The sequence below is a fragment of the Ylistrum balloti genome, unplaced genomic scaffold (assembly GCF_031769215.1).
Source record: "Ylistrum balloti isolate Yb309-2 unplaced genomic scaffold, AGI_CSIRO_Ybal_v1 Utg369758, whole genome shotgun sequence".
In the NCBI taxonomy this organism is placed as follows: domain Eukaryota; kingdom Metazoa; phylum Mollusca; class Bivalvia; order Pectinida; family Pectinidae; genus Ylistrum; species Ylistrum balloti.
In genome coordinates this window covers 2,282,951-2,295,195 of record NW_026781958.1, presented here as the reverse complement: position 1 = coordinate 2,295,195, position 12,245 = coordinate 2,282,951, and the positions used below count along the sequence as shown (strand labels likewise).

The 12,245-nt window shown below is 35.5% G+C and overlaps 1 protein-coding gene and 1 pseudogene across 1 annotated transcript; one reads left to right on the top strand and one right to left on the bottom strand.

Moving 5' to 3' along the window:
- Positions 1-3,522: 3,522 nt before the first annotated feature.
- LOC132543499 (neo-calmodulin-like) lies at positions 3,523-7,099 on the top strand. The gene is made up of 5 exons (XM_060207007.1): positions 3,523-3,710; positions 4,685-4,712; positions 5,126-5,269; positions 5,842-6,096; positions 6,397-7,099. Exons 1-5 carry the CDS (start codon positions 3,708-3,710, stop codon positions 6,426-6,428), a joined length of 462 nt encoding a protein of 153 aa, XP_060062990.1. The 5' UTR covers positions 3,523-3,707; the 3' UTR covers positions 6,429-7,099.
- Positions 7,100-9,442: 2,343 nt separating this feature from the next.
- Positions 9,443-11,427, bottom strand: LOC132543494 (uncharacterized; annotated as a pseudogene).
- Between the last annotated feature and the right edge of the window lie 818 nt (positions 11,428-12,245).

Here is a 12,245-nt window from a genome sequence, read left to right as displayed (position 1 = left end):
GGCCGATGTTTGTGGCCCCTTTTTCCACTATAGTTGTTTTTTCTTCCTATCTTGTTTATGAAAAATGGCAACAATCTTAACTCTGCCACCTCCGGAACAATTACTGTTTTACTGGAGCCTCTCAGATGATGAGAAAGGCTGTCTGGTGAAGTGTTTAAGTCTCGTATCCTTTAGTTTCGCCCCGTAACGTCCATCATGATAACTGCCGCTCGCTCCGTCTATGTACCGTCCCATACAATAGACAGCGACTGGTACTTGACGGCAGGTGCTCCAGCTATTTCTTGTATTCATTGAAGACAATGTAAAGTACTTACTCGCATCCTGTCTTCTTATAAACCTTCTGCTTTTCATGTAAAACACAGCTCAGCAAAGGATAGCTTATAAACAGCTATGACAAAAGCAAAGCTACAGCTTTATCAATGTATTCATTAACTATTTATCTATTTTATTTATTTATTTCAATAGCATTACGTCTTACAAAACTACAGAAAACTTTAACTCCCAGAATCAGGAATTAGCAGTTCAAAAATCGAGATAAAATCAAAACACAAGTCACTGAAGGCAAAGTTATTATTCAAACTAAAAATCGATGACACAGGAGTGAACCATGAACGACAATACATATGTATACACAGAACGACCATGAGAACCTTAAAGGAGAATCAGACCAGATGTCCCTGGATCCTGTGCGTCTTCTGCTTTATCTATGACATCCGCTGTGTATATGAAGGTCAATGCAAAGAATGCCAAGTCCTAAAAAGGACAACCAAGTTGATAGCATTGAATACATCATCTAACTGCATGCCAAACAAGACCGTACAAAGACACACAAGTAAAAAGCGCCACTTAATAGTATTTAGATAAGATACAGAAGAGTTAAGCAATGAACTTAAATTGCATCATACACCTGACAAGTCCTAGAAAGACTAAACAGCTGTGTGCTGCAGCATCACTGCTGAGTCCTAGAAGAAAATGTTGTCAACCAGAAACTCGATTTTAAAATCATCATTTCGTCGTTCGTATATTTCTTCTGTGATTTCGACTTACATGTATATATATTATGAAATATGCTTCAGAACAGAAGCGTTGTTCGTGAAAAGCAAGTCAAATTCCGAGATGAATTCTACGGAGGGTGAAATCGTACATATTATTTGTTTATATTTTATGTGGCACCAAACAGCGTAGTGTAAAACCTGGCTGTATTAAGCTATTCTGAATTCCTTAAAATGTGTGCTCACCACAACTGACTATGATTTACTGCTCAAAGCTAAATGCTTCTGAAAATGTCGGATTCATACAGGGTCACTTAACTAAACGTCACAAAAAATACACATTACTTCCTGAAACAATGGATAACAGGACTGGACACATTTAGCCAAATCATCACGTGTTCGGATATATATTCATATTTGATATCAGGCTATCAGGAGAGTGAGGCATGAACCTGATGGTTGATAATGATTTGAAAATGAAATATTTCTGAACAAATAGGTACTAGAATGGTTTTGGTGATGTCAAAGTTTATGAAGGATAAGCAGTGTAGTATAGTATTGGCTGCAGTGTTTGGTGATATTTTCTGTGACTACTAATTGGATAAATCTTCACTCGTGCTGCACACGCGCGAGAGATACGAAAATACTAGCCACACTTGTGAATTACGTCTATCGTTTCTGAAGACGCTGTTTATTATCATCTGTATGTATACTTTATTTCTGTATCAGATATCACAATATACGTTGTGTACATTTCGTTGATAAAGTATCATTTGTTTTCTACAATCTACACCATAGGCAATGTACATGTAAAGCGTAAAAATTGTGTGGCTCATTCACAAACAGTAAAATATGTGGAAAATATCAATTTAAGTATGATTAAATTTTATTGTCATATGCTTTTAATACCGTTAAACCTGTCTATAAAGGCCGCTCATGGGATCATAGTAAAGTGGCTTTTATACACAAATTGCCTTTACATAGAGGTTCAATTAACACAAATTGCACTACGTAGGGAATAACAAAAGTGGCCGTTACAGACAGGTGACCTTTGTACAAATGTGGCCTTTAAAACAGGTTAGCCCGAATTAGTATCATCATTATCATTTTTCCTTTGTTCATTTTTATCAAATACACATTTAAATTTTCAAGCAAGGCGATGCTTTCATTCTATTTTGACAATGTCTAATTTTAAATTCAAACTTGTAATAAATTACACATTGTCACAGGTAGTGTTTGACGATAGGTGGTCACTGATAACAGTCCCTAAAGCACGGTATACATCGGCCTTGCTTCAGAAAATACAGTATTGGGCTATCATTCTGAAGTGATGCTGTTTTATCTGATACGATACTCCGTGTGCTGTACAAGTAGTCCATTGTGGCGGACACGTGTATTCACATGCCAAAAACATAACAGGTTATCAGAAAGACCTATTGTAGTCAAATGACAGAGGTCAATGGCACAGACCATCAACTTTATCTGGTGAAGTTACTTATAGGTAACACGTGAGCTTACTGCATCTTGGTCAGCATTCAGGCATAGTTACGTGAAAGGGCTTCGTTTTACATATGTATTTTTGGCAAAACAAAAAAGCACACAATTCTTGTTCCTTGAAATCATAAAGGTTTTGGAATGTTTAATTGTGATAATTTCGATCGATTTTAATTGTAATAATTTTGATAAATGGATCAAGCAAGCATATAAAAGGATAATAACATTTTCAATCTGGTGTTTTAAAAGCAACCTGAAACTTTTTTTTGGTTTAAATTAAGGTTTCAATAGGTTTCAGAATTTCTATGAAAAGTAATTCAAGTCTTGTTAGTATTTTCTGAAATACGTGCATGATATTTAAATTATATTATTACTTCATGTATGGCCTAAATTCCGAAAACGAATACGTGCACTTTAAAAGTCTATTTTTGATATTTTCAATCCTATTACTGTATACAGTGTACCTGACATTCTGTGTTTAACATCCAGGGATGGGATTAAGCGGAGAGGGAGGACGAGAGAAAGAAAAAGGGGGGGGAGGGGGGGGGGGGGAGAGTCCTGTAGTCATTTTGAATGATGCATCATGGGTAGCAATAGGTCTCCATATCAACATGACTTATCCAAACTACTAACCAGGTTAACGATTGACATAAATTTGGACACTAAATTACAAATAAAATTTTTAAAAATCAGACAATAACGAATTTAACGAGTTCCGATAATTAACAAATTGTGATTGCATCTTGTTTATATTGAGATTAGGTGTGTCACATAGTATATTTCTTGTACTTTTCGAATTCCCAATATTTCAAAACTTTTTTATCATACAAAAATGATTGATCTCACTAATTTCATCTTCTGTGTGCTTTTCTGTACGGGTATAACAGGTATTCACACCGGTAGTTTTCCCCGTCACTCTCTTCACTGTCGTAAATGAAATGTTGTAATTCTAGCGACAAGTCATACAGTTCATTTTCTTTTTATCTTTCTAAATGTCGTCCTACTGATTATATGTTAACAAAAAGCCCCAAGGAATATCACAGCACACCAGCTGGATACTGTGGTGACCTCAAAATACCGCCCGCCTAGTCAAGCGTTCTTGGGACGGTGTTTCCCCCTACACCGGTTAAATCACACTACTGGCGCGGTAGTCTGTGCAACACACACCTGACGGAACTAGAATACAGTTGCTCTCCACATTCAAACCAACACTCACCAGACATGGTAAGATTCGTTTCTTAATACAAATTGGATTGAATATGGTTATATATATTGTGTTTTACCTATAGTATTTCGAGGTGAAAGTACTAAAATAGTCTCTACACAGGTAATTACAGGTATAGGTGTGGTCGGATATACAGGTGAGCAACACAAACCGGTTGACGCATACATGTTTACCTGGACCGTCCTATCTTTTCTCGCCTTGATATGTTCTTGTGTTTAAATACTGGACGCCCCATATAGAACGATCAATACCAAGTCATAACGTTGCCAGGTTTTGTGGTTGTACATATATTGCAGCTAAATTTACTTTTCTAATGTGTATCGACAAAATATAGCCACGGCCCGACTAATTACTAATTTACTCCCGTCATGTTTTCGTCCTGATCAGAATTAGGTCATATACTGATGTTTCGTGTGATTTAGCCAGTATTCGTTATTTTGTGTAAAAACAGATGTCGACAGGACATTGTAGCAGCCTGCTACGGGAAGCTTAGTTGTAAAAAAATCAATCTTGATGTTGTAAATAAATAATGACAGATACTGACTTGCGATCCGGAAGGCAGGCTACTTTGACAAAGCTGTGCTATAATTTAGCATTAACTAGTTCTGAAATTTCGTTTTTGTGTGTATTAGGCTGACAAAGCAATACTGTACAGCTGACAATGCATGCAGTGTTCATGTATACAATATTCTGTTATAAAACAGTTGACTATCTAGACAACCCTACTTAATTGAATGTACCAGGTATGTCTAAAAATAGCTTGATATCTCTGTAAATGAGCTATTGTTAAGTAAGACACGTTTCATCCGAAACGCCCTGTAGTTTCTAAACGTATATATATATGAAAATGTCGGTGATGAATTTGTCAAAAACAAATTGTTGATGTACAAAGATGTGAAGTAATGGAAGGGAGGTAACTCTTAAATCTTGTTATGAATTGTAATTACTATAAAACTTAATTTTCTTTTTAAAGGCTCAAAGAATGGACAAGATGATGAACGGTAAGGATGCAAGATACAAACTAGATTATTTTCCCACAAAATTTAAGAAAGAATATTTGCCATAAATGATATTTTCAATTAATAGGATAATAGACTTAATTCAAATGAAAATAATTAAGGAAATCTTAACCATGTATGGTCAGATATTATACTCTATTTTTCAGTGAAATACAAATACATGGATTTGCAACATTTTCAAAAGGGATGTTGAAATTTGAATTTCGATGTTTAGATTGTTTGTTTGGTGTTTTTTGTTGGATGAAGAATTTCTGGGCACCTTACACATTCAACATACTGTGAAATCATTAATTATTGTGGAGAATTTATTTTGGTTGATTTTTTGATCACGAAAATTGAGCCCCATGAAAATATAACCTGTCTACATGCTACTGACGTTTTGATAAATGTTACAGAGTTGAGAGAGGCCTTTCTGATTCAGGACAAAGATGATGACCATAAGATAAACATTATAGAATTAGGCAGCGTCATGCGCAGTATAGGACTGTGTCCCACGCAGGCACAGATCGCCTCTATAGCACAGGAGTATGGTGCCAGTGGTAGGTTTTGTAATGTGAATGTAAAAAAATCCATACAAATTGTTTATTTCCTTTTCATAATCTCTTTGAACAAGGTGATGTAATATGTGTCATTTTTAATCATTTTCATTGCATTTTCACCCATGTATGTATCTTTTTTAACATATATATATTCACTTTCTTATTTACAAATACGTACAGTGTATATATATATGATACATTTCTTATGCCATGACATATTAACTCATCGTCAGTACACTAACATATGTCAAATGTGTTGAAAAAATCCTGAAAATAACAATATTTTCTCAGTATAAATGTAGCATGCAGTCTTTGTGGCTTTATTGACATTGATGAAATACAAGTTCATAATCTTATCTTTTCACATTGAAGAAAGATTTGCAGTTGAGAATTAAACTTATAATTTTGTCAGTAGTACCAAAATGAAATATTCATTTTTGTCAATTTATTCCCAGCGTTTATCTTCATTTTTTATCAGTATATTGATGTGAAAGTCTTATATCATTCTTAAAAGAAATAAAAATCATAGGACTCAAAAGTTATCTTCAAATATTATGGTCTCTTGATTTCAGCTACTGGTAAGGGAGGTAAATTATTTGATATGGACGAATGCAAGAGAATTGTACAGAAAAATGCAGGACTGACCGAGACTCCGGAATCGGTTCGTGACTGTTTCCGGATATTTGACAAGGATGGTAATGGCTACAATAGTGCATCAGAACTACGTCACGTACTCACAACCCTTGGGGAACCCCTGAAGGATGAGGAAGTGGATGAACTTATCAGGGAAATTGAGTTGACAGTCGACGGGCAGTTTAATTATGAAGGTATAGTGTAATATCGGTTTCTCAGAGTTAGAAGTAATGTGGAATTTATAGAATAAATCTTTTCTGAAACCAAATTTCTCCAGACATTACTATATGTGTATATCACTAATATAATGGGTCTTTCTGAATGGGAACTTTGATGGTACATTATAATTTACTGATATGTTATGATGAATTCCAATTTAAAACATATAGGCAGGGTTTGAAAGCAAAATCACTAGATGTCTCCAAATTAATTTTTATAATAGCTAGCTGTTTTGTTTTTTGTGTTTTTTAATTTTGTCATTTTTCCATTTTCAGATGTGGTAGGACTTTTGATGCAGTCTTCTTAGAAAATGCTGGGTTTTAAGATCAAAGGACAGAAAAGTGACATTATTTATGAATTAAACCCTTCAGCAAGAGAGGGGAAGCGGTAGAGTGTACGCAAATGTACAAGAAACATAGCAACTACATCATGTAAATCCAGCACTGTTCAAGTAGTGTTCAGAATTCATGTGTGTTAACACATGATGCGTTTCTTTTCCTGTAAATGTGTGCAATACATGTGTAATTGCATGAGGAAGTAAATAGCTGGCTAGTGCACGTAAATCATCTCATTATATCACTACAAATTGGCAGACTGAATAATTTGTTTCGTGTAAACTTTTAGCTTCAATTCTATTTTTGCATACACCATGGCTATGGCTGAGATAAAGCAAATTTTAGTGTAATTATGATCTCAATGAAAGCTTGCTATGAAATATAGGAAAACAAATGCCTTTTCTGATTCTGTAATTAACGCCCTTTTATGACACAAGTTGATAAAATCCATCCATGTAAGCTTCATACAAATACCAAATATTAATTATGGATTGGTTTGTTGGCATGAATGAAGATTCAAATGTAGCAAAAGATCTGAGCACCACACTTGTATATATACATTCCATGTTTGTTTATATCCATCAAAAGGATATATGTTTATATGTTAAGCGTTGAATCATTAAAACTTGTATACATTAATCAACTACGAAAATTGTCGTCTTTCTTTTTGTTTAAATTCATAGTTTGTAATACCATGTGGTAGTATCCAACACACGGAATTTGTTACAATTCATGAGGAAGTGTCTCTTATGTGTTTCAAAAGGTAAAATCAGTGAGTAACGTCTGTTGAACGTGTATTATTATACCCCATAATTAGAATAGTGTCACTGATTGGTTAACAAAGCATCATCTGATGGAAATAAAAGATATGTCGTTGGACGTAATATAAGCCCTAAGTTGTCTCCCTTCCATAGCAAGCGGAAACAACGTCTAGGTATTAAATAAATATAATAATGTGTTCTATATGGTCTGAATGGATGAAACCATCTCTAAATCTCGTTACAAAGATTTTTTTATTATCAAGTAGAGTAATGGGTAAAACTTACTGACTAATCCTATTGTCAATGTCATTGTCAATAAAATATGTTTAAACAATGGGTAGACTTAACGGGGTATTCCAGTTTTAGTAGTACAACAGAGAAATGGACTATTGTGTTGTCAGGGTTTTGATTTTGGACCAGACACTTCACTCCGATTGCTCTGGATGAAATGCGGCGTGCTTTCTGTATGTTGTTTAGTGAAGTAGACTCCAGCCACAACTAGGAGACCCTGCCTTAAAAATGACCCTGTCTGTTCACGGGTTGATATACCTAGCCATGAAACAAACAACTGGGCATGTAATTAGTGACAAGTGAATGACTTTGGTCTGAGCGAATGGACCATCTATCCCTCGACATCTTCAATGCTCCTTCATATACCTTCCTCCTATCTCATTTATCTTCCTTTATCTTCCTCCTATCTCCTCAATCTTCATCCTATCTCCTTTATCTTCCTCTGTCTTCATCCTATCTCCTTCATCTTCCATTATCTTCCTCCTATCTCCTCTTTCTGCCTCCTATCTTCATCCTGTCTCCTTTATCTTCCTCCTATCTCCTTTATCATCCTCTATCTCCTCTATCTTCATCCTATCTCCTTTATCTTCCTTCTATCTCCTATATCTTCCTCCTATCTCCTTTATCTTCCTCCTATCTCCTTTATCTTCTTTTATCTCCCTCCTGTCTCCTTTATCTTCATTTATCTCCCTCCTGTCTCCTTTATCTTCATTTATCTTTCTCCTATCTCCTTTATCTTCTTCCATCTTCCTCCTATCTCCTTTATCGTCCTCCTATCTCATCTTTCTTCCTCCTATCGTCCTCCTATCTCCTTTATCTTCCTTTATCGTCCTGCTATCTCCTTAATCCTCTTCCTATCTCATTTATCTTCCTTTATCTTCCTCCTATCTCCTTTATCTTCTTCCTATCTCCTTTATCTTCCTCCTATCTCCTTTATCTTCTTCCTATCTCCTTTATCGTCCTCCTATCTCCTTTATCTTCCTTCTATCTCCTTTATCTTCCTTTATCTTCCTCCTGTCTCCTTTATCTTCCTCCTATCTTCTTTATCTTCATCCTATCTACTTTATCTTCCTTTATCTTCTTCCTATCTCCTTTATCGTCCTCCTATCTCCTTTATCTTCCTTCTATTTCCTTTATCTTCCTTTATCGTCCTCCTATCTCCTTTATCTTCCTTCTATCTCCTTTATCTTCCTTTATCTTCCTCCTATCTCCTTTATCTTCTTCCTATCTCCTTTATCTTCCTCCTATCTCCTTTATCTTCCTTTATCTTCTTCCTATCTCCTTTATCTTCCTCCTATCTCCTTTATCTTCTTCCTATCTCCTTTATCGTCCTCCTATCTCTTTTATCTTCCTTCTATCTCCTTTATCTTCCTTTATCTTCCTCCTGTCTCCTTTATCTTCCTCCTATCTTCTTTATCTTCATCCTATCTACTTTATCGTCCTCCTATCTCCTTTATCTTTCTTTATCTTTCTCTTATCTCATTTATCTTCCTTTATCTTCCTCCTATCTTCTTTATCTTCATCCTATCTCCTTTATCTTCCTTAATCGTCCTCCTATCTCCTTTATTGAAAAGATTGTAACAGAAAAGTCTTGAAAGTGAGAGCAATAAATCTATTATGATAAAACACATTTCCAATCTTTTTTATTACACAACATATTCCACCATCACAGGAGATATTGTGAGTGGTCAAGATCTGCAACTTTTTTCAAACTGACCAGTATGACTTAATCAATAGATCCCTGAAGCGATATATCAATATGCACCGCTAATGGTTAGCTGCCAGTTATATCTACAACTGATTACCAAAACAACTACAACTAATAAATTTGGTCACTACAAAAGGCACAGCTAAAGTTTTAAATGACCAACACAACAATAAATGATTACATTAATATTATTAGACCTTACAATCATTACTTTAAAAAAACCTACCTAGCGGGGCAATGGGTACCAATAGTTGACGCTGGATACAAAGAGGAAACAGCACCAGCTGCTTCTCTTCAAACTGGTGACAGAGGTCATCCCGGGGAAGCTCTTTGGTCAACACCACGGATAACTCAAGTCCATAGCTGAACAATTCCATTGCTTTTGCTCGTTCGGCGAAATTGGCTTTGTCCCTATTCCGGGATTCAGAGGGCTTCCACAATGATCTCCGTTTGGTCTGACATGGGACAGTTCCGCAGTGACGACAGCGTGAAGGACCTAAACAAACAAGTTATATTCAAATACACCTTCAAAATAGTAGGATTCCACGATTTATCTGATTAGTCAGATATCCAATTGGAAAGGAACAATCAGATATATGCGTACGGAGATAGAACATATTTTCAAACGTCACTTGAATATTTCGGCTTGCACAAAAACACACATAAAAAAACAAAAACAAACAAAAAAGAGAAAAACTATCGCGTTTTTTCGCCTAAGCGACTCGATCCCTCAGCCCAAGGGGTCAGATCAATCATTTATACAAAAATGAACACTTTTCACCGAAGGATGCCTCTTACTAAATTTGTACTAACACCTTCGTCCGAACAGAATGATTTCAAAGCGACTTCGCTATTTCCCTGCTTCTCTGACTCCAGGAGGTAGACCAACCATCAATGGTCAATAGGTGTCCCTTCTCCAAGGACGCCCTAACTGAAGGTAAAGATGAAACGATGGACACCGCGCTATGGTGCAATCGTATTGGTCCTTCGGAACATTTGAACTGAAGTAACTGAAATTTGAATTATTCCATGTAACTTACGTTTTCTCCATTTTCTGAATTTTGAAAATGTGCTCATCAATGCCTTTTTGGCTCGGTTTTTAAGCGACGGCGCATATCCCAAAAACAGAGTCAGGAGTACACACATAAGGGTATAGAGCACCTCGTGTCTGGTTCTCTGGAACAGATTAAACACGCTTATTTTATTATTCTTCCGTAGATTGGTGCAAGTACTAGACGTTTGGGCTGGAATAGACAGGTTTTTCTACCCACTTAGATAGCAAAACTTCTGATTTGTGAATTGTGGAATGGGGATGAAACGAAACGCATAAATAGCAACACAGGGACTTGACAATAATATATTATAAGTATCAAATTCCTTTGTACATATGAACGAAACATACAAACACTATAAAGGGTGTTATTTTAGAGGGACTTTTTTGTTTTGTCTTGTTTAAATTTTGGGTTTTGAGTTTTGTTTGTTGTTAGTTCTATTTCAAGTATTGAAGACAATAACTGAAACAAATTAATAGGGAAGACGATGTTTCCTAACAGCAATTTTTTCAAACTTATGGTAAGGCCTAGGATATTTGGACCAATGAAAAATAGTTTTACAACATTAAGATCATAATCAAGACATGAATCGTGTTGACAGCAAATAGTTAGGGTATAAAATCCTTACTAAGATCAAATCGGCTGGCGTTGGGCATACTTTCTTGATTTCGTTGGCGGCGATGTAATGGTAAAATCTTTTCACAGGTCCAGGTTCGGACTCCACGCTACACAAATAAAGTTACAACGTGATGATGAAATACCTAATAAGATTTAAGGACAACATATTGTTTACTTCAAAACTCTGTTTGATGTTACTGTAGAGAATCTTCAATTTGAATTTTTTTTCGTTTTACTTTCCGCAAGGATGGAGTGGAATCACGAAAAATCAGTATTAAGAAAATATATAAATAAATAAAGAGAAAAACGATCTTGTTTGTTCATGACTCCAATGAACTTGGTGGTAACTTTGGTAAACCGCAAAAAATGAACCATCGACAATCACAACCTTCACCGAAATCTGAGCATAGCGATATACTCATTGCCATATCACCACCAGAATAATCATCCAAACTTACCACGTGAGGTCCCGATAAGCAGCAGGACCTTGGTGGATCGTGCTCAGCATTACCACAAATAGCAGTAATAACTTGATATCCATTGTGGTAGGCCAAATATTCAACATAGAATATTAATATTTGGGGAGAGACTCATCATCTCCGCCATTGCCGATTGCTAAGTAGCTTAGCAACTAAAATGTGACGTCACAAATGAACTAAAGTAATAAACACATAATGACGTCATGCTTTTGTCTTTGCAGATGCAAGCTGGTCTATTTTGACACAACAGACACAGTTGTCGGTGACTCCACGAAAATACATTCCGTTTTAATGTTATCTACTTATCAATAAATGTTTTTCTAATATTCAATTATTTATCTTACGATTTTTAAAAGATAATGTCCGTTTTTGTTTGTTTTTTTTATTTGTATATGAAATTCTGAAATTCGAACAGCGCCGTGTATGCAAACGACTCAACACCTACGACTGCATGAAACCTATATGAGAAATACATCTTAGGGAAGATGGTGGGCATGTCTATGTCTCATACGGGGACTTTTAAGCATCATTATGTCTAAATTTGACAACATATTTAAATGAGCTATTTAAATATGCAAATCGAATTTACTCGATATTTCCAGTCCACCCTTCATCAGAAACTACATATCATAGATAGACTCAAAATAAAGATATCGAGTGCGATGTGATTTTGAATAAAATGACATTGAGCAGTTTCAGATAATTTCTGAAGAAAGCTGACAAGATTTTATCTTTAAGTCGTAAAAAACTGGACATAGTGAACCTCATGAATACGTAATGTTAATTACATTGTTACTTATTAAGAACTCCAGTTTTATTAACAGAAAAAAAACTCCTAATTTTTCGGCAGTTTATGGCCCTGTTTGTACGCCATCGAAAA